Genomic DNA, 23,241 nt, shown 5'->3' with positions numbered 1-23,241 from the left:
TTGTTTGTGAACAGTAATACGGAAAAACTCCTGACGGATTTCGACGCAACTTGGTGGGGGGAGGGGGGGGTTAGGTATGGTCCAAGGATCATGCCATTAGATTTTGGACTTGGTCCAAAATCCAATATGGCCGCTATGGCGGCCATTTAAAAAAAATATTTGAAATTTTTTTTTGCATTTCTACATGTTTTAAGTGATTTCCAACAAAAAAACATGCCAAAATTATAATTGTGGCTGATTTTGGAACTTCAGATGGATATACCCACGTAAAATTCTGTCTCAAGGAATCTAGTTATGACGAATTAATTGAGTGTGTAAAAGTTAAAAGTAAAAGGGAAAGTTGCAAACTATAACTCTGTGAGCACTTTTGATGTCAAATTGAATGAATAGGATATCAGGTTCACTTGAGTGACCGAGCAGTATTGGCGGCGGAGGTTTTGCACTCTACCGACTGCTCCCCCTCTAGTTATGTCCTTGTTTTTCAATGTTTTATTTTTTTGGTTCATGTTTCCATGAGTTTGCTGGAACTGGGATATTGAAATTTCTGCAGATTTGCCATTGGATTACTCCGTATCTTGTTGTGTTTTTGTGTGTACAGCTGTTGTGACATGAGTTTTTTTATTTTTAAATTTTATTTTTACATCCCAGTCGGTGGTGACTCTGCTCACCCCCAGAGTCTTCCTTGCAGAACCCACACTTGTCTGTTTGCCTCAGTCCTGCCATCTATATATTACTAAAACTCTCATCTTGTATGTATGTATGTATGTATATGTTTTCCTGAAATACAGCCAAAACTTACAGGATAGCACAAAAATTTTAGGGCCACCTTACTCACCATTGTCCTGCTTTATGCAGTATCAAGTTTCGTTCAAATCTGGCACAAAAAATTATTAAAAAAATCAATTCCACATTCAGTCAAGTACTCCTTCGGGAGAATTTGATCAATGCAAGCAACCTCAGCGGTATAGTTCGCTGGAGCTATCTTTTTTTTCTTGAAATGATTTATTTTAAAATCTCAAACATTTAGTAAAGACAAAGAACGATTTATTTTTAAGCATAAAATAAACATCGCCATTTTGATCTCATACTTCCGTTTTCATTAATAAATAAAATAGTGTTTAGAAGATTACGCACAATAATTTTTTCGACTTTCTTTTCTCCGTTTTTTTTTTCACATTGACGCGCAATATCAAGTTTCGTTCAAATTGGGTAACAAAAAAAATTATTAAAAAACCAATTCCTGATTCAGTGAAGTACTCTTCGGGATTATTTCATCAATGCAAACAACCTCAGTGTTATAGTTCGCTGGAACTTTATTTTTTTCTTTTATTTTTTTTTGTGAAATGATTTTTTTTATCAACCGCTGTCACAACAGGGATCCAACGGGTTCACGGGTCATCTGGTTTTACTTAAAGCCATTCGTGTCATGCTCATGTTCTTTTTATATTCTACATATTTATAGATTTTTTTTTATATCTCCCTGCTCTTTTGTCTTTCTCCCAGTTGTCACTGTTGGTATTTCATCTTGTATTTTTCTTTTCCCTTTTTTGCACTCATTGGGGGACTGCATTTTGTTGCTGTTTCAGTTTGGTGTGTGACCTCTTTCATTCGCACCTGTTTCTGAAATTTTTTTGAAAGGTTAGTGAGAGATACCTCTTCTGGCTTGTGTTCATGCTTGTGTATAAATTGAATTCGGTAGTCTGTTGAACTTTTCATTCTCTCTTGTGGCCATATTGATTTCCGCTTGTAGCCATTTTACTCTTCCGCAGCTGTATTGGCACCACTGTTACTGCGAGTTGGTTTCTGGCTTTGATTTTGTTCCTTCAGGAGAGGTATGTTTTCAGGATCCAGCTTCGTTCTCTGCAGGTATTTTTTGGTAATTGTATAGTGCATTTTTTTTTTGTGACAAATTTGGTGGCCCTCTTCTACTTCGAGGTCTTTGTGCGATGCTTCGTTGTCAAGCTCCTGTGTTATTGCATTAAAGCTCCTGTGTTATTGCATCCGCCTCTTTTGAGACGATGCCAACCCTATGATTAAGCAGAAGAAACAGATGTCGCTCAAAACTGTAATACCATCTTTTCCGAGCTACCAGCACGTGCACATGGGCAATTTCAGCGGTGAATCAAACACCTGTTGCCATTGCCTGGCAGTTACGACAAGAGCACCTGAAAATAATTTTGTATCTTCAACACAAATTTCAACAAATCAGATGAACCACCATCTATTTATAGTGGAGAGAAGGTATTATTAAGTTTGTGGTAGTGGGGGGGGGGGGGAGAGGAGGTTGGTAGATATTGCCATAGAACAGATAGGAATGTGTAGAGTAGCATGGTCCATGTGCGAGTGGACAGCCATCTCGATGTACAAGTATGGAAAGGTCAGCTTAAGAATTGTCTTGTTTGCATGTATACCATAAAGGGGGTTGTGGTGGTATCAATTATTGTGAAGGAAATTATGTGTATAACCTTGATCTCAACCTCTACCGGGGGGTGCCAGGAGACTTGGCACGAAAAAGAGGCGGGGGCGGAGTGTTGCCAAGGGAGATGACAGGGAGGAGTAAAAATCGGCAGTTGGGAGTCTGAGGTGAGGACGACGGGAGGAAAAACGCAGTTGGTGAGAGAGTTGGTCTGAGGAAAAGGGGGAGAAGCCTGAGAACACAGCCAAGAGCTTTTTGTGTGCGACTGATGAGAAAGAGTTTTAAGGAGGTCGTTCTGCCTGCCTGTGCCTCTTCGCCCTTTGCCCCGTTTCGTCGACCTGTCCATGTGCTTCATCTCCTCATTATCCTTCTTATCGTCTTGCTCCTTGTCGCTCCTCGTCACCTGCTCCTCCCTGCTGCCCCAGAGCCAAGTCCCCTTGTTTTGTCCCCTTCCCATTTGTGAACAAGTCTAGAGTGTGGTGCCCAGTTGCTTTAGATTTATTTTGCATCATTGTACATTATTTATTATCGATTTGGTATTTTCCCTTTCTTCCCTCTCCCAACCTGCCATCATCTCCTCTGTCACGATTGCATCATCCCTGGTTCTCTTTATTATTGTGGTTTTGGAAATGGACACGTTGGGTTTAAAAGCTTTACGGTTTCTCGTGTGTCTCCTCACGACCTGCGTGAAATATATATTTCGATATACTGTATGTATATAGAAATATATATTTCTTCACCTGTATAATTCAATTTGATTCAATACACAAATGCACATTTTAATGGATCGTCCAGGGGTAGAAGAACCCATTCAAATTGAAAACCGGAGAAAATACGATTAATTCAAATAGCCTTATTGTTAATACTGCAGCACTGACCAAAGCACTGTTCCACAATGCCATTCCTCGAGTGCTTTTCATACATGATGTTCTCCGCACACTTTTGTGTTTTATTTTATTCCAGCGCATTACTTTCGTTGTCAGATGTCACCTTGTGGTCAGAGGTGGGACAGGATAGAAGACCCACATTGTATTTGGGAGACTTTACACCTGCTCTGAAAAAGGGTGTAATTTACTAATCTGATGTTCCCTGACCAGCAATAAATTGGCTCTCCTCGCTGGTACGCATAATAGTCACCTGTTGCTCAGCAACCATTCTCAAGGTTTTATCAGTCAAAAGCTGAGAATCTAGTTGTCTTTACGTTTAATTAAACATTTAAAATATACAACTTCATCATGTTCGCCATGACAGTTGAATGTTGCGAATGATCACCGATGATGATGTTGTGTACACTCGCTTTTGCTCGATGGGCTAAGCCGGAGAGAGAGAGAGAGAGAGAGCTTTTGAGCGACGATGGCTCATCGGTGTGGAGACTGGCAGTCACCCCATCACACACGGACACAAAATATCACCAGCCGCTTGGTGCTTGTGCCACAGCAAAGGGGAACTTTATACCGCCAAATGCCACAGTATTGCAGATTGTGCAGACTTTCCTGCGTTCTTTAAAATGTCAGAAGTGCAGTTTCCTTATTTCCGAGCCCATAAATGTCATTTGGTCATTTGACATTGCACATGTTTCGCTTTTTGGGTCTTCCTTGCTCCTTCATTTCACCTCCACTCGGTTGGGTGGTTGAGGAGTAATCCTTGGATTTTTTGTTTTTGTTTTAAATAAAGACTACCCTTTTCACATTCTGATAAAACATTACAACCGCAACTGGTTTCAGATGCTTTCTGCACCCAGCTGTTGGTAGACAAGTGTTTCAATACTTTGTGTGTAGCAGAAATTGATGAACGAGGTGTGATTGAATAAAGGAGGTGATTTGAACATATGGTGTTCACCAGTGTAGATTCCACCACACCCTCCCCTGCGTACTTGAGATAGCAGCCAATTCTACCCTGATGGCTGTTTTTCTGTGTAGGCCGTCCACTGCTTAGCAATACTTAAACTGTCAATAGTTTATTTACAGGTTCTTGATGGCTACATTTAGGAAAGGCATGTGGGTATGTTGGAAAGAATGTGTTTTGCTCACCTGCCAATGTGATCATGTACACAAAGGGGGAAAATTTGGCCGTTGTGGGTGAAGCTATGCTCTTTACTTCGGCCTCAGCTCAACGGTGAATGCAACGGATGCGGAACATGTCATGGAACGGGTGTTTAACCACATATAAATAAAGCATTTGACATAATGTTTGCGGTTGGGCAGCAACATGCAACTGAATTAACAGAACGACCAATCGGAAACGAGGTGGGACAAGCAAGTAAAAAATTGATTTATGACGATTGAGTTTCCATTTTGGAAATTTGTGCCTGTATGTTTGTGCTTGATTGTTTTACACTTGTGTAAGTGCCAATGAACCTCCTGATAAGACCATGGCAAACCACCCAGTGTATGTTTCTCACCAAGATGATGCTTTGGCTCCATTGCCTTCTCTCAAAGTCGTTGGATGGTTGACGTGATGCAGTGATTAATACTTTGGGCCGAGCGCTGACACTGATATTTTTGTTCGAACGAAGAGAATCAAGTTGTGTGTGATAATGACATTGGTGTTCCCACATCTTAAGCACTCAAACAGATCTGGGCAGATTGAGTATTTGAACGGCAACATGGTAGAACTCTCGCAGTCCATAACTAAATAATTGAACCCATACGATTATCATCCACAACACTTGTTTCAAATCCTTCTGGCTTCCTTCTTTATGGTTTTGATGAAACTTTCTCGATCCATGATTATGACCACCAAGTCCATGTGTGCTGTCACTACCAAAATCAAAGGAATGCATGTATACGGTATAGACTGCTAGAGGCCAAAGCACTAATCTACTGTCCCTCGGCCTTTCTCCTTTTTGTCCACTCTTAGGCCGAGCGAGATTTTGAACGGGAGCATGACAGACTTCTGGAGTAAGTATTCGTTCCGTTGCTTCGTTGAACTAATTGGCTCGAACGAGTGCATTTTTGACATGACCTCGTGTTTTCATGACGTAAACCCGATTGTCAAACCAACGCAGTCGTGTCGTCGAGGATTGAAGACGAAGGAAATCCCAAAAGGTTTTTGTGAAGGCCGTGTGTCGTTTTGAAGATTTTGTGGATTATGATATTTCAATTCAAGTTGTCAAGTTAACACAAACATTCTTCATTACTTTATTCATCAATGGGATCTGTTTTATTTATTTATTTATCTTATGTTGCTGTTTGTTTTTATCTTTTCTCTCGTTAGTGTGTGTGCATTTTAATTTCAAAACGATATTCTTTATCTTGCCATGTAAATTTAGTTAATCGACATGTGCTCAGGGAAAGGGTTTGCGAGTTGAGAAGATTTTTTTTTAATTCAGGAAGGGGAAGAATGTATATATGGGACAAAACAAAGAATAATTGAATGGGTAATGAGTGAACAAAGAGAAGGACATTGTCCAAGACATGGAAATGACAAAAACTCTCCTGTTTCTGTTGACAATTTATTCATGGACCCCAGATGTCTAGCTAAACAGAAACCCTTCACTTAAAGGCATTGTTTCAGAACAGTGAGTCCTGCCATCACCACTAACGCAGGTATTTTACTCCTGTTACCTTCGCTTCTGCCCTCCCCACCTCCCCCACCTCCCCTGGCCTCGACCCCTTCCACAAAACCTGGCAGGCTTGATGAGCAGATGAAGAAACTCTACAAGAAGATGAAGAAGTGCATGGAAGCAGACAGCGGTAAGTTTAGTCTTGTGATTTGAGCTGAGCGGAGTGCTGGGGATGTGGGTAGCCCACAAGGCTCAGCCTGTTCAGTGACTCTTACGTTTACACAGGAACAGAAATTACGCTTTGGCGGTGCCCTTTTGGGGAGTGTGCTATCATGCGCTGCGTGCCCTTTTGACACTCGTGAGCCGTACCATTTGATGATTTCAAATCCATCCATGGGGCTGTTGCTTGCTCTTTGCTCATTCTTCATTTTCTGCCACTTGAAAAACCAAGGAGCCCCTTCGGCTTCAAAATAACACTAAGCAATGTCACCGAATGATCCTTACCGGTGTGTTGTTAATTGTTATAGTGGTGATTAATAATGTTGAGACACCTTCAGCTTAACCCACTTTCAGATGTTCTCTTTTACGGGAAGGAATAGATAATGGTATGTTTTTATTTTATTTTATTTTGAAACCTTTGGTATTGTTGACAAGTCATACTTTTATATTCCCAGCACCGACTAAGTTCTCGCCGTTTGGCAATTGCATCCAGTTTTATATATAACACCAAGAAAAGACGTTACCGTCGAGCTCTGCCACAAGAAAACTTCCCAATTGTCGAAACAACTCATAACATTGCCAACGAACCGTAAACTCGTTTCATGTTGGTCATCTCTTCACATCGTCAACAGTTAAACAACAAACATACTTTCACTAACACTGCTTTTACGTAATTCAACTTTTCTTCTTTTTAAAAATTACTTTGTGTGTCATTTATGTGTTTGCTTGTTTAACTTGTAACAGCAACAATATTTTATCAGTGATATCAGTAACCAACTTCCCCATTTGTGTCGGAATACTTGGATGACATGATCTAATTTTGGAATTCCTGCAACAATACAAGATATGCTGCGTCTGCTGCGAAGATGTATCCTATTGTTTTGATTGTTAAGGCGATAACTGTGAAAGGAAATCATTTAATGTTTACACTGAATGACCAAAATAATGAACATGTATTGAAATTCAAACACACACGCACACACGCACACACACACACACCGATTGCAACAACAAAAAAAATGAAAGAAAAATATAAAATAACTTACCAACAGATAGATACTGGGAAAAAGACAAAATAGCAGTAAGGTATTAAAAAAAAAAAGAAGAGAGTTGGAAACACTGGGCAAAGAGAAGTCCCTTTGTAATAGAGGATGACGAGGTCACCTCAACTGGGATAGAGAAGGAATCATTATTAATGACCAAGACCAGGGACACGATACAAATGGCTTTAAGAAGATGACGGGACTGAGTCAATCGGACAAGTGTAGATTCTGCAAGGTATAAACAGACAGTACGAGTCACCTCCATTGAAATGTGAAAAACTCGTGTCAGAACACCTTGCCATGTGGTCTTCTGCACAACCATTTAGTAGCGTACGGACAGACATATGGATTACCCCTCCCCCCCTCCTCTATTTATCCCCATTAAAAAAAGAAAGCGTCAGGATAATAAATTGAGATGACAACAACTCGAGAGTTCATGGAACACTTTACTCTGCACACTCTTGAGAAAAAGGACGTGGCAGGGTTTGCGAGCAGCAAATTTAATTGCTCGAGATGACGTAAAATGCTGTAATATTTTGTCCAAGTACTGCAAAACGGAAAGTTTTTGAAAAAAAAAAGTCGATTTGTGTTCTGCAGTGTTCAAGTTTTAAACTCTGTTGATTTTTAAAAATAAATCTGTTGACAAATAGAGATTTTAAACGATGTAGAAAAAAAAGAAAACTCCGAAAGTTTCCTGCCGTTGATAGAGCATCTTTTACACCACCTTATTTATCACGTCACATGAGTTACTCGTGCCTGTTTGGGTCCATTATGACGTCCTTAAAAATAGTAAATATCCTGTTTGGAATTATTTTCTAATTTGTTCGACAGACAGACAGACAGACAGACAGAGTAAAATATCATGTCACTCCTATCTGTGCACGTGCAATCGCAGACGATTTCAGATCCAAAGTACGACTAAACCACAGGCTTGTTTTCTGATTCATGTTCAGATTCATGTTTAAAATGTAACATTCAATTGAAATCAAGTTGTTCCTCGATCATAAACTGACGTGTGTAGACACAGACAGACACAGACAGATAGACAAAGTGAACCGATTGCTTAACCCTGCTTTCGCTAAATGCGCGTGTGGGGTAACCAACACCAAACCCCTTGTAGTGTTGCAAACCGGAATACCTTGACGTCATTCAGCGTTGCAAACACTTTAAGATGAGTTTATTTTTCACTTGGCCAAACAAATAAAAGTAGCAAGTACAATCAGAGACCATAAGCAGAATTGTAAGACGTTGTAAATTTTGCCGTTTGGTGGTGATGTTGAAAATGGTGAGAGATAGATGTGGACATATGAAACGGAACAGGCACCATCCTTTCATGTACATAGATTATACATCATCTTCCTTTGGCATTTATCCAAGTCAATGGCAGGTAGAAGTTTGTGCTTTTGGACTCCCTTACCCCTTAAGTGTGTTTCTTCTATCGGCAGAGTGGTTTCTAAAGATAGAGTACCAGACATTCAGACTGTTAGCGAAAGAGGAAAGTTTTTGTCTCGTAAAATTCTGTAATTATTTATCCTCACGTTGCTTTCACATTGCCCTTTTAGAGAGAAGTTGGTGACATTAATTTAATCTGAGCTGAAGCCACCTTTGGCACCGTGTTGGTGTTTAATGCAGGTTTAATACAACAGTAGACATCGGTGTATTTTTACATGAACAGCAAGGGTACTGGAAAGCAATGGACATATCACATTACAGCATGCGTGGGACTCGAACCTGGTAGACCATGTGGAGGTACTCGCTATTACCTTCAGAAAATGTTTTTCGTTGTGCAGATCACCAATCTGGATGAAATTTGGCATACTTAAAGAATTTTAGACGCTGAGTCCAAATCCACTTGTTTCCACGTCGAGGATGTGACACAATTGGTCATTTTTGGCAATTAAAGATACACCGAACATTAAAGCACAATTTTGACACAGAAATGAAGAATCAAGGTTAGACTGATATGTATGTCAAAGAAAACTCTTGTGAGGTCTTAAAATGATACAATATGTTTATACAGAGTTATGTATTATCAAAGAAAACCCTATTTACTGTTATTAAAGATGTTTATAATTCAAGGTCGTAAACCGAAGCAGTTACATATTTTTACCGGCTGAAAACGTCTGGACCGACCAGACAGGCCTTCGAATTGACCAAGGCAATTTTTTGTTTTAAATGCAGCCACAATATTTTATCCTGAAACTTTTTATCCTGTAACTATTAAAGGTAGTTACATTGACTATTAAAGACAGTTACAGCGCCTATTAAAGACAGTTACATTGGCTATTACGGATTAAATCAAAGACAAAGACACTGCGCGACTCGGCTTGATGTAAAGTAGAACTGCCACAAGAGGATTACTGTTTTAGAACTCCAGTATTTCTTGCTCTGAAGCGGTTGCTGAACTAAGTTCTTGACTGCTGCTATTACAAAACTCAAGTCCACTATTACATGCTAACCAACCTGAATACTACTGTGTAGTAGATCACCACAGCAAAAGCAGTGTGACACCTGCATTCACAGTTTGTCGTCAGAATCATCATCAGTTCCACTTTCATCATCCATAAGTTCCATTTCTGCACGGGTCTGTTCATCGTTGGTGCAGTTTTGACACCCACAGCACTCTGTGCAGGACAGTCCTTTTGACCGGCAAGAACACTGGTAGGTCTCGCATTTCATCTTCTTCCAATTACATTTCGTCGCCTCTAACAGTTCCTTCGGTGCTGATGGTTTGCTCAGCCAGTGAACAGTCAGTGCTCCGTTGCGTTCCACCCATCCGTGAAATGTAGAAGAAGGGGCTTCTATAAACCTGGATCACAGACTGATAGTTCACTCTTTTGCAATGCAGCATCAGAGCGTCGCTTGTAGGCGGCAACTTCTGTTCTCCCAGCGACTGGCTGCAGAACAGCTTGTAGCGAGCCTCATCCACACTCTTCATGGTCGGCTGGATTGTACATGGCGCAGATGAATTGTTCCAGGTCGTGAATGATATTCTGATCTTGCGTGAATTCTCGACCAATGCTCCCGAAACAGGTGATGAGATGGGGACCCTTCATCATCAAGTCGAATGGCCTTGTTTTGCCCTTACCGTGGAATGCACTGGTGGTATCACTTCCCGTGAAATTGTGCAAACCTATCAACGCATCGCAGACAGAACTTTCCAAGGCATTACTCAGCTTCCTAATGTCAACGACGATAATGTCCTTGGGACTTCCTGTGAGCAGATGGAAATTTCGTGCTCGAATCGACTTCGAGTGAGCCAACGCCAACACAAACACATCGGTGTCGAAACTCTATGTGCACCGACTCTTCATTCTGTCCCGCGTGAGCGGCATGTAGCAGGAGCTTCGTGTCAGCTTCCTCATGGTCACATTCAAGTTCAGGTACTGACGACAGTCATGACACCATTTGATGCCTCGATTTTCTCACATTTTCCGGCATCACTGACGTACAACAGCATGTCGCCCAGTTTTGATGGAGAGATGGTTCTCGTCCACGATTCGACGATGAACTCTATCAACGCCTCCTTGTTGGCTCAGCTCAGGAGATAATTGGCCCACTGTTTTGGAAGGGCTTGATCACGTCCGTAGATGGTTCGCACCTGAAGATCGCCCACCCTGCCCGCTCGTCTGGCATGCTCCAGGCACTTGATGCTGATACTTGGGTAAGTATCAAACACCACGTCCAGTCTTGAAGATTGGTTATGTCGTGCTTTGGCCACAACGATGTTCAGCACCATCTCTTCCAGTTTGCCGAAAGTGTTAGGCAGTGAACCAGCCTTTATCGCCTGAATAACAGCCATTCCATCCACAATCGTTGCACCTTGGATAGGCCGAGCGTCCACACGGCAATCGGGCCACAGTTTCAGTATATGGTTGCGGAGTTTGGCTTTGTCTGTCTTAGCAATCGAACCATCACCGGATGCCAGCGGGAAAGATATGTTCGTCAGTGGGTACGCGAGCAGATAGTGGAGTGTTACATTGCTTTTCTCTCCAATCAACAGCAGTCGTGTGAAAAGACGACGTTCATTCGCAATTTCAACCTTCGGCGTCTGCTGGTGGGAGTCGCCGACTTGCCTCGCGCCTTCGAGAAAGTTGCCAATTTGGCCTTTGAAATCGGACTGAAGAATGGGACCTCACCCGAGAGAAGCCTATCACGCATGAATTGCACGACAGCATTCTCTCCCTTGACATACACGTTCATCAAGTCCACGGAAGTGGCTGGCAGTGCGATGACACCTGAACTAATATTGACGAGTTCAAGGTAAGCGCCAGAGAAAGGGTTAATCATTTGAAGTAATCATGTGTCCATCACTTGTACCACCACTGCTTCGTTCTTCTTCGAGCTCGACACATCCAAATCCTTTCTCATTCGGGGCTCGTCATGGATACCCGCCATGGACTCACATTTCCTTGTGATTTCCGCACGTGCTGGTTGGGACAGGATCCACTTCTTCACAGCTGTGCTTTTCTGAGTGTAACCAATGATGCCTCCACTGGTTTTGCTGTCCCTATTTAAAGTCTGCTCCATGATCTGATCACACGCAACACTACTAAATCCATAACGAGTATGCCGTTGGGCAGTCCATTTGCCGTCCATGAACGCTTGATAGGTCTCTGGGTGGGAGTGCTCTAGCCCGGCCATTTCCAGCCAGTAAACGGGTAAGTACCTTGCATAGTTTAGGTGATCATACGCAAAGTACCAGGGCATTGACGCTCTCTTGAGTTTCAAGGTGTTTCAGTGTTTCAGACATCGCAAGGTGTTTCAGCCAGTTCGAAGTATGAGTTGCCCGTATAAACTTTAGTGCTAGCTCCACCATTTCCAAGTCGGGCCATGTAATGTCCACACTTTGGTGTTTGTTCAGGTCATCCCTCACCATGAGTGCTCCCGAGTATAGAACATGTAAATTGAGGTCTGAGTCACCCTGCTTGTGGACCCTGGCTGGCTTCATCCTCTGTAGTTGACTCTGTTTCTGTTGTAGAGCTACTGTCTGCAACAGCAGGCTGAGCAATGGAACCAATATCAATGTCCTTCATGTACACCACTTCGCTCTCAGACATTTTTGGTGGACGATAGAAAATCATGTCTGGGTACCGTTCCTGCAGTCTTTTCTTCAGTCTTCTTGCCTGGTAGTTGGCCTTATCCTGACCTTCACATACTCTGAGTTGGTCATTGAACATCTCACACAACTTCTTCAAATGTATAGATTGCTTTCCATCAATGAGTCTTACGTGGATTACTTTATCACAGAAAATGTCGAATGTTGAGTCGTAGTTCACTTTCTGAGTTTGGAGTTTACTTTCACTCTGTCTGTGGTATGGGTCATTCACATACTCGTAATAACATTTACGGTGATAACAAACTGCCAGCGCCACACAGTCTTTATCCTTTATGGTTGTCATTATTCTCACATCACGTTCATCTCTCCTCTGCTCAGCAGTTTCCCTCAGCTTTCCTCCATCCTGTGTTTCTGCCAGGGACAACTGATCACGTTGAGATTTCCCTTTGACACGGATGAATTTGTCTTTTTTCTGGCATATCACACAAATTCTTGGCAGTACACCAGCTGATTTGCCAGCCACCCTTTCTACAGAGGTTCTGAGGGATTTTCTACGTATTTTGTGGTATGAGTGCCCCTCTTCTTCGAGTCCGCCCACCACCTCACTGGCTCGAGCAGAAACTGCAGTAGTGCTGGCTTCTGATTTCCTTTTCCTGGCTTCAGCGCGTTTTATATGATCATTTTTACAAAACGACGCATAGCAGAACCGGTGACGGCCGGCATCCGCAGGAGGATCAGTCATTGGCAGCAGTTTCATCATTTGATCAACCAGCAAACGGCATTTGTTGATAGTTTCACTATCTGTGGCGTCGCACCAAGCCTTCGCACACTCACATACCTTACGCCAGCTCTTATCCGTGAATTGCGTCACTATCTCATCTTCCTCCACGCCCAAGTGTATGAAACGACGCATATTTGGTTGTTGAAAGACCAAAAATCACTCGATCACATGACAACCATGGGCGCCGCCATCTTGATTTGTTGTTTCCTGGTCGTTTCCTCCGCGATTACAAGCACGCCACGCCCACTTCACGGCGGTAATTTCAAATGGTAATAACTGTCGGTGTGTCAACTTGTGCATATGGAAACAAGTAGGAATTTCAATGGTGTGTTCTCATGAATGTACAGGGTGAATTTCGTTTAGATTGGTGATCTGCACAACAAAACTGAGCGAACCGACCCACCTCCACATGACCTATGGAATATCCCAGCATCATAATCTGTGCTCACGTGGAATGTCACGGCAAGCATTTCATTGTTATCGAATCCAATTTAATTTGTTTGATCCTCCGGTTATTTTGGGTTCCAGTATTTTGATTTGCTTTAAAATATATAGATATACGTACTGTGACTTTTAAATGATCCGAACCCCTGTTTTAGAAGCTCACCATTCATGTAGTCGCCTCTGATAATTATTATAGACCGGGGGAGGTTTCAAATGTGCCATGGTGTTAATGGATTTCGGAGGAGGCAGTCACGTCTTTCATTTTTGGGTCTGTGATTGACCATGCAAAGCACGTGACATTTCACGACCCATCGTGGACCCACAAAGGCAAGATGGGGAGGGTAGCCTCCTCAGAGATTACTGGGTAGTTGACACAAGCTGGACTTGTTGCTTTATGGTGCTGCGTTGTGTTTCACATAAGGATATGAATTGGAGTAAAACTCAATGAATGATCACATGTCCTGATTCAGTTTTGAGATGTGAGTTGAGGTTCCCCTTAACAACCCCCCCACCACCCGCCTCAAAAGGATAGCATTTCCCAATGTGCAATCCACATCCTGACTGTTTAGCCATTGCTGTAATCGTTGTTTTCATTCCGCCGCAGCCATGACCAAGGCCGCGTTGAAAATCACTGCTGATTTGAAGACTAACCAGGTGTGCGTGCAGGAAGAATCTGTTCTTCGTAGCATTGAAGCGTTGGATCTTGCTTTGCACCGAATGGACACCTTCAATCAGGAGAAGGTTTGGGCCTTTTCGTCTATTTAATCCTTGTGTGTATAAATCTCTTTACTTGCGCGTCAACATTTTGGAATCGTTATTGTTTTCATTGTTGTTTGCCCGTTCACCGCTGCTCTGCGTGAGATGGATGGGTTTTGTTAAATCGCTTCCGTGTTTATTTATTTACAGTTGAGGTTCAGTTTGTCTGTCCAGGCCTTAACCTTTTTTTTTTTTTTACTATCTGAGCTTTTGTCATCAAATTCTCAACAAAGTTTGATGATGAGAATATGGAGAGCGCTTGTTCATACATTTTACTTTTATTTTATTTTTTAGCTGTTTTCGTCAAGTTTAGTTCGAGTACAAAGTAAAACGCGGACGGGCTTTGCATTTTGGGATGCTTTTGAGTTGTTGTTGTTGTTATTATTATTATTATGATTATTATGATCGGGCACTGATTCAGGAAATTAAAGTGAGTGGCTAAGAATGTGGCTAGGAGGGTGGGAGGTGATTCATGGTGCCTAACCAGAAGGGGGGAAAGGTGTCGGGGTTGGGGATAAATGCATTCCGATGTTTAGATTCCAATTGCCAGAAAATCACTCCCCCAACCACTAAAATACTGGGTTTTATGATAAAGCAACAGTTGTTTTCTTTGCTTTTTTTAATACAATGTCATGGAGAGGAACAGAGCAGGAAAGAATCCTTGTGTGTCAAAGAGATGGTGGATGTGCATGGGTGAACGCATGAGGTTGTGAATGGCAGCACATATAAAAGACAACGCATTTGAAGTGAGGAAGACGAGAGAACGGACACGGAGGCAATTCCGCAATCGGGAGTATAATGTGAATGCAGGTGGGGAACCAGTCTGGACCTGGTGAGGGTGAGCAGTTGAAGGTTTCTTTAGGAACGTGTGCTTCATGGGGTGGCTTGGGGAGGACAGAGGTTGGAGAGGGCAAGAGGAGCAAGTTTACCCCACCGATGTATCACAAACAATATTTTTTTGAAACCTTTTATTTTTTTTCACACATTGAGGATGCCAACAAAATGAAGTTCACAAAGTTCTAATCTCTCCTGCTCAAGTTGAGTAACCACCCTTGCAGCACCCATGGATGATGTGCGTCGATTGTAATGATCTTCTAATACTCATAACCAGAGAAGTGACGAAAAAGTTCTGCAAAACCATTTCTGTTGAAGTTTTTTTTTTTTGGGGGGGGAAGCCTTCCGGTAGGCGTAGTGAATTGGAAAAAAAAGAAGATGAATGGCACAAAATTTGTGGCGAAAAAAAAAAAAATCGGGAAATGGCTCGACCTTAAGAGTCAAAGAGAAAAAGTGATGCAACATGGTTCACATACACCGTGTTGTATGTTGCCTTACTCATTAGGAATGAGGCCGTCATTACAGCAGAGAAGTAGAGCATGTGGGTTATTTAATGATGCATTTTGAAAACAAAAATTGTGATAGCTGCTAAGGTGAGAGTTTTGAAGATGGAGGAAGTCCCAACAACTCTTCTTTCCGAGCCCCTCACTCGACTGACCACCGTGGCAGCCAAATATTTGAGTCGCGAGGTAACTTTTTCTTTAATCCCCGGTCGTATGCCAGGTCAGCTGAGCACCTCATGAAGGCGGTGGCACAAAATGGCCTCCTCCTGCAAAAGACACATTGGATCATTAACCCCCCCCCCCAATCGGGAAATGCAGCCAAATTGGACACTCTGCTTTGCATTCCATCTGACATGGTGCGCTCGTTAATACAATTCCCTGCCCATGAAAGCTCCAAGGTGTCAGCTTCCAGTCAGGCCGGGAAGTGACTCCAGTACGCTACCTCTAAGCTCGCCTCTCAGCCCCCAGAAGAAGGTGCCTCAGGAGGCCTTGATAAATTATGAAGGAAACCAAAATCTCTCCGATGCACCCAAGCCCTCTCTTACCAAATTCCCGGTTTATCACGATTTGGAATGTTAAACTGCATTTTGAAGACAAAATGCAATTGAGGGAGAAGCCTGCTGTTGTAAACTATTCTGGTTCCATCTCTTTTAATTGTTCACGAAGTGGTGTGCATCTGCCTTTGCTTGAGGTTTTCTTTGTTTTCTTTGAAGAGTTTGGGCCTCGAGCAATCTGTTCATGGAATAATTTGCTGTGTTGTGGATTCTTCACTTTTCTGTTTAAAAGAAGAGGGTGGGTGCGAATGCAGCAATTTCAAAAAGTAGTGGGAAAGGTAGGAATGAGTCAAGATAGCAAAAAAGTGTGGGGCACCACCCCGATTGTAGATCCGTTCCTGATGACTTGGCTCGTCTTCTCGTGCAACAAGACACAGGGTTTTGCAATCTTGTGTGTCTGTCTGTCTGTCTGGCTCATAACTTTTCATTACCAATTGAGCTTTTCTCATCAAATATTCAACAAACAATTTTTATGAGATTGTGGAGAACACAAGTTAATCAAATATATATATATATATATATATATATATATATATATATATATATATATATATATATATATATATATATATACACACACACACACACACACACACACACACACACACACACACACACACACACACACACACACACACACACACACACACACGCATACATATATATGGATACAAACAAACACGACATAATAATGACCGAAGCTTTTCGTGCTGCACTCTTCAGGGTAAAAATCGCAGCAAGTGAAGGAGGAAGTGAAGGCGCGTGCTTCACACACAGGTCTCAATAAGGTAGACGCTGATTGGTTCGGCCGTAATGATGTCACGGTTAATCCGAACGCCCATTGGTCGGCTCATCATCTTCACCTCGAGCTCCCATTGGCTGGAGCAGAGTTTGTCGATGATTGACGTTTGCAACCACATCCTGGAGGAGGGGGGATGGGTTTCCCTGAAGGTCCATTTACCATTTGTTACCGTACTTCCCTTGATCTCTCCATGCTGAAAGAGACACAGAGATCGTACAAATTCCTTTTGACGACATAGTATTGGATCGGTGGTAAGGATGAAGGTTGCTTTCAACAAACATAAATGAAACGAGCTCCGACCTCGGCTCAATATCCTGAACATATCTGCATTGTACTGGTCTGCACAGATAGGGTTGGCATCCAGATGCTGTGCAATGGCAGATGAAGCAGGTACAGTGGTCGGTGGTTGCTGGATATTTCTACATGCTCACACTGGTTGTGTTCTAACCCTCACAATCTTTCTTCGAATCGCCAGGGGGACGTGTTGTTTGATCCGATCGGCCAATCTTAGTGTTGTGCTGCCCACGCACCGAGCTTCACATCGGCACTTAAACTCAAACTTAAATGTTCAGGATATTGAGCCAAGGTCGGAGCTCGTTTCATTTACGTATGTTGGAAGCAACCTTCATCCTTACCACCGATCCAATATTATGTCATCAAAAGGAATTTGTACGATTTCTGTGTCTCTTTCAGCATGGAAAGATCAAGGGATTATTAATTCATTAATTCACATGAAACATTACAATTATGATCTAGTGGTGATGGGGTATATATACATATATATTTGAATTTCAATCTGATGTGACACATGGTCTGGCAGCCAATTATTTAATATTTTTAATTTGCATTCAAGGATTTAAATCAAACTTGCTCCAATTATGTATGATGATGTAATAATTTGGGCAGAAGCATATCTGTTGACGTCGAAGAGTGCCCTTGTAGTTTATTATTATTATTATTATTATTATTATTATTATTATTATTATTATTTTTGTTGGGATTTGAGGCTCAAAGTGGAGCTGCCACAAATGCATCTCACACACGGACATATAGACGAAGACACGAGACGCAATACAAGACTGTGTTGAAGGAGACAAACACGGCCACTGAGCTTGGAGAAAATGTCGTCACTTCCCGGGACACTCTGGGTACCAGCGATGTCACAACGATGGCGCCGTCCTCATCACACTCAGTAGGGCATTTCTGAAGAAGGAATTTCCTCCTCCCCATGGCTGCCAGCTGATGGAGATTGTCCGTGCTCTTAACCTTTTCAATGCCGAACGTCAAGCAAGGAAGCAGCACCTACCATTCTTAAAGTCTGGTATGATGTGGCTGGGGTTTGAACCGGCAACCTCTCAGACTTGGAGCGGACGCTCAAACCATTACACCTGGTCTGGTCCAATGTTTAAAAATATAGCTGTCACGTTCAATGTTGCCTGCTGTCTATGTCTGCATGTGTGTGTATTATTTGTGTGTCATCTCCCCCACAAGTCTTCAACCCTGTAAAAGAAGCCAAAACGTGCATTAGTTTATTTAATCCCTCCGAGTCGTGATAAATCATCAAGTTTCCGTTCCGAGCATTTTCCATGTCGTGAAGTCCTTTTGTGTGATCGGTGAGCATGTGTTGTGAAAATAACGCGCAATTTGCCTTGTTATTAAGAATTTAGCCGAGAGATATGTGCCAGCCACATATGCTTGTGTATTTGCATTTGCCATTGAAGCGAAATGATCAGATGAGTTACATCCATGGCTCGTATGATTGGGAATCACGCAACGCTGTTCGATCTGCAGAGATGCCTGAACACCGAAAACAAGAGCATTTGCACACGAATAATACCATGTCATACTTTTGTTTATTGAGTGAATGTAAAATATTGCTTCACATCTACTCTTTGTATATTTTGTTTGGCGGTGTTGCTGTCATAATAACTCATTGCAGTCTTGGTGTTGACATAAAATGGTGGTGTTGTAGCTAGCAAAATAGTGTCTAGTTGTTAATGTGATGACACAACCGGATTTTGTTGGGTCGTTACTTGTTGGACTGGCAGGATAGCTTAGACTCGAGGTATGCGCACTCACTCCGAACTTGTCCAGCCTGGGATTGAACCCCACCCAGCTATGAACTCTCACCCTAGTGTTTCTCTTGCGGGGAGATTCAGTGTGCGTGCCGTCCCTCGGATGGATGCCAAACTGGACGTCACGTGAGCTAACTGCAGTGTTTGTGGAGGTTAAAGATACCACACCGTCCTTTGTGAAGAGCAGGTGAACTATCGTCGGCACCTTGAACAAATTACAAATTACTTCACACTCGGTCAAGTGTCCTGCGTCGGAGTGGTGACCCAGGATTGCAATCTCGAGGCAGGAAACTGCTTCGACAGAACCGACGCTCTGTACCGGGCATGGTGTACGAGTACGAGTATTTGTTACTTTAGAAACTTGCTACAAAACATAAATAGGAACATGAGGGCTTTGCTTCTCACAAGCTTCCATCTGTTCATTAACCACAGCAGTGGCGTGCAAGCGATGATGATTATGACGATGTGTCGGTTTGGCTCCCTCCCCTGGAGGGTTTTCTCTGGTTGAGGCTGCGAGGGTGGAGGGATTTATCGGGGTAGAGAGGTAGCCTCTTGTCACACATTGGGGAAATTCCTGCCAATGGTTTATCTGCTGGAATGCATGTGGCACACCAATGAGTCATGTTCTCACCCTTTATTATTTTTTCCTTGGATAGATGGAATGTTTTGCCACCATACTTGAAAACGCATTTTGCTCTTTGTCTTCAATTCAAGGTGTCTCCAAATGGTTGTCGAGACATGAAATGAATGAAATCAAATGTACATTTTGAGCATTTGCCTTTGCTCTCGTTTTCCCCGTTGGAGAGCCATTGTTGAGAACACGGGGTTGCTCGATGGTTCGTCGTTAGCTTGTACATCTCCAGGGTCAGCAGTGGCGGTGCCAAATTCATTTTGACGTTAAACTGAAACTTGCCGTTTCAGTGCAGTTAGCAGTGTTTTGAGGAGCATACTTGATGTTGACCAGGTGGTAAACACCTTTACCTGGTGATATTCCTGTGTTGCTCTTGCAGGTCATAATGTGTGTCGGACTGCCAAAGGGGGTCTTTTATTCGCCCCAATGATATCAAATGCTCTGGTTTTCCAAGGAGGGTTCTTCCTGGGCCGTCGTAGCACATGAGCAGCATTTGCGGTGTCCTTTGACATGATACACCTCAGATTTAACCGATACGCTTTGGAAATGATGATTATTCTTCTCAATTTATTAAAATATCGCTTTGGAGCTTTGGCTTCATCATTTTTTTTTTTTTCATCAAGTCTTCTGATCTCATGGAGAATCTCCTTTGATTATAGATGTGATGTGCAATTGCCATGAACAATAATTGGTATCGAGCATGTTATGCGTTGACTACGTCACATTCACAAGCGTCTCCCTTGCCGTATGCTGATCGGTTTTCACTCCCCGATCGGTTTCACCGTACGGGACTACAGGCTTGCCCCCTGTCCGTCTGTCCATCCCACCTGTGTTTTTTTCCGACTTTTTCCCCATACCCTTTAACATGTGAACTGAAACTTGGGACATGGCTTTATTATGATGAGTTACAGAACAAGATTGAGTTTCAGGATGTTTTGTCAATTTTTCAGTTATGCCCTTTTTAGACTTAGAAAATATCACATATTATACAGGGGTCAGTGTTCAGCTTCACTGACTCCGCTCCAACTGCTTTACACCCATTGGCTGGAGAGCTGGTCTGACTCCACCCCAATAAAATCATGTGCTGCCATTGCATGATGCAGCACAAATCGACAGGCCTCAGGGTTTCGGCCTGGGTGTTAGTCCGTAGCCCAATGCAATTGGAATGATCTCAGGTGTATAGCCACGATGTATTATATACGCACATAAGCTGTACGCATGTCTTTGCTTCATGTATGTACATGGGGTTATTCCCATCGCTGAAAGAGAGGGTATTGCATTTGGGTCCGTTTGTTTTTTTTGTCTGCCTGTCTGTCTGTTTGTCTGCACAGACCTTTTTGTGTTTTTCTCCGTAACCACTTGTCGGATTGAGACAACATTTTCGCCATAGGAGCGACTAATGTGGAATGTTTTATTGATGATTATGATGTCATATGTCATGTGGTACGGCAGCCATGTTGGAAAAAGGGAAAAACTTTGGACCTCTATCTCTGAAACCGCATGAAGGAAAAATTGAAACTTGGCACATAGCAAGTACTCCTCATGGGGAATGTGTTTTGTTATTTTTTTGCTTTGTTTTTTGTTATGTCGTCGTCAGCATTTTTTTTTTTTTAAAGCAAGTGTAAGGTGTTGGAGATGGGAAAGAAGAACGAAAATAGAGATTACATGATACAAGAGGTAATGTTTGAGCATGTCACACAGGAGAAGGATCTGGGGTGGTAATAGATATGGGAGGTAAGCAGGCAGCACAGTGCCAGGCAGCTATAGGTAAAGCAAATAGGGTTTTAGGTTGTATTCGGAGGGGGATCATTTATAAATCAAAATAGGTGTTGACATTGTGCAGGAATTTAGTGAGGGCCACATCTAGACTATTGTGTGCAGTTTTGGTTACCACAACTCAGGAAGGACGTAGATGCCACAGAGAGGGTTCAGCGCAGGGCTACTAGATTGATTCCGGGCCGAGCTCGACTCAGCTATGAGGAGTGGCTGAAGGAGACAGGGCTTCATGCACCAGAAAGAATGTGGTTACGAGGAGATATGATGGAGATGTTTAAGATAATGAAAGGTCGAGATAAAATAAGTGCAGATGAATTATTCAGCAGAGAAGACAGTGATAGGACCAGGGGCCATAGCTTGAGAGTGGAGAAGAGGAGAGTTAAGACGGTAGTAAGGCAGGGGACTCACTCAGTGAGTAGTTAATGCATGCAATTGTCTCCCTGGAAAGGTTGTGGCAGCAGAAACAGTGGATAAGTTTAAAGTAGAATTAGATAGGTACCTGGAAGTTATAGAGATAGAGGGGTATGACGATGTTGATAAGACTTCGGTGGTTTGAGCATTGATGGGTGATTGTGTACATGTGTATGGAGTGCTGTTGGTGGAGGGTCTCATCAAGGGATGGTGTGTGGTTGATGTGTGTGTTTTTTGACCTAGCCCATGCTCTCTGCCCTGAGGAGAAGAAGAAGAATACACATATATATATATATATATATATATATATATATATATATATATATATATATATATATATATATATATATATATATATATATACATATATATCTTCTTCTTCTTCTTTCGGCTGCTCCCGTAAGGGGTTGCCACAGCGGATCATCCGTATGATCCGCATAGTGATTTGGCACATGTTTTACGCCGGATGCCCTTCCTGACGCAACGCTGGTTGCCTCTTACGACACAGGGATAATATAATATATATATATATATATATATATATATATATATATATATATAATAAAAACACAAAAATTTCAAAAAAAACCCATAACAACACTTTATTAAAAAAAAAAAAAAACATTTTGTATTTTCTTGTTTTTATCTGGTGTTGATAAATTGGTGTGGTGTTGATGTGGGACAGGCATGATGGGCTGAATGGCTTCTTCCTATGTCTGATTTCCTTGTGTGTCACAGGTGCCTTTGTGATGACATCATAATTGCATCTGAAGAATGCCACATCTGATCAGTATGTAAATTTGTGAGGGTCATCTCGGGATAAAATGGTCCACAGAAAAGAAAATTGATTTTGTCATCGGTCACATGATTCAGCACCATAGTGTTTTTAGAAAAACAAAACCTTCAAAAATTTTCTTCTCTGAAGTGGCTGAACAGATGGAGGCAAAACTTTACACGTATGACCGCCTATCCATGAGGAACAAAAGGTTCGCACGCATGACGTCATAGGTCACATGGTTTGACAGCCATATTGGATTTACCAAAAAACTGAGAAAAATCTTCTCAAGAATGGCTGGACAGATGAAGGGACGACTTCACACACATGTTCCCCAACCCTTGGGTGTACAAGTTTGTTCAGGAATAATTGATAGGTCGCATGGTTTGGCAGCCATATTGGATTGAAGAGAAATATTAAATCATGTTTTCTCTGGAACTTCTTAATCGATGGACGTGAAACTTCATAATTATGATCGAGTCGTGATTGGGAATACATGTTTTAAATTTCAACTTTATCTGATGCATCGTCTGGCAGCCAGAATTAATTATATTTTTGACCTGGGTTCTTTAAAATAAAATAAAAAATTGTTCTATTGAATAAGGGTCACTTGGCTGTGCCTGGATGTGTTTGAGGGTAGAGGAGTAGCAGCTGAAA

The 23,241-nt window shown here is 42.2% G+C and overlaps 1 protein-coding gene across 5 annotated transcripts in view; it reads left to right on the top strand.

Moving 5' to 3' along the window:
* Positions 1-23,241, top strand: part of BIN3 (bridging integrator 3) — a 249,286-nt gene that overhangs the window by 87,341 nt on the left and 138,704 nt on the right. For all 5 annotated transcript variants that reach the window (XM_085871004.1, XM_085870993.1, XM_085871014.1 and 2 more), the window contains 3 exons: positions 5,276-5,316; positions 6,050-6,111; positions 14,072-14,208. In XM_085871004.1, the coding sequence (XP_085727130.1) occupies positions 6,063-6,111; positions 14,072-14,208 (186 nt within the window). In that variant the 5' untranslated portion in view covers positions 5,276-5,316; positions 6,050-6,062. The remainder of the gene's footprint in view (positions 1-5,275; positions 5,317-6,049; positions 6,112-14,071; positions 14,209-23,241) is intronic.

Source organism: Eptatretus burgeri, chromosome 1 (assembly GCF_056783735.1).
Source record: "Eptatretus burgeri isolate ZD-2024b chromosome 1, Ebu_testis_v1, whole genome shotgun sequence".
NCBI classification, from domain to species: Eukaryota; Metazoa; Chordata; class Myxini; order Myxiniformes; family Myxinidae; genus Eptatretus; species Eptatretus burgeri.
This window is presented reverse-complemented; position numbering and strand designations above follow the sequence as displayed.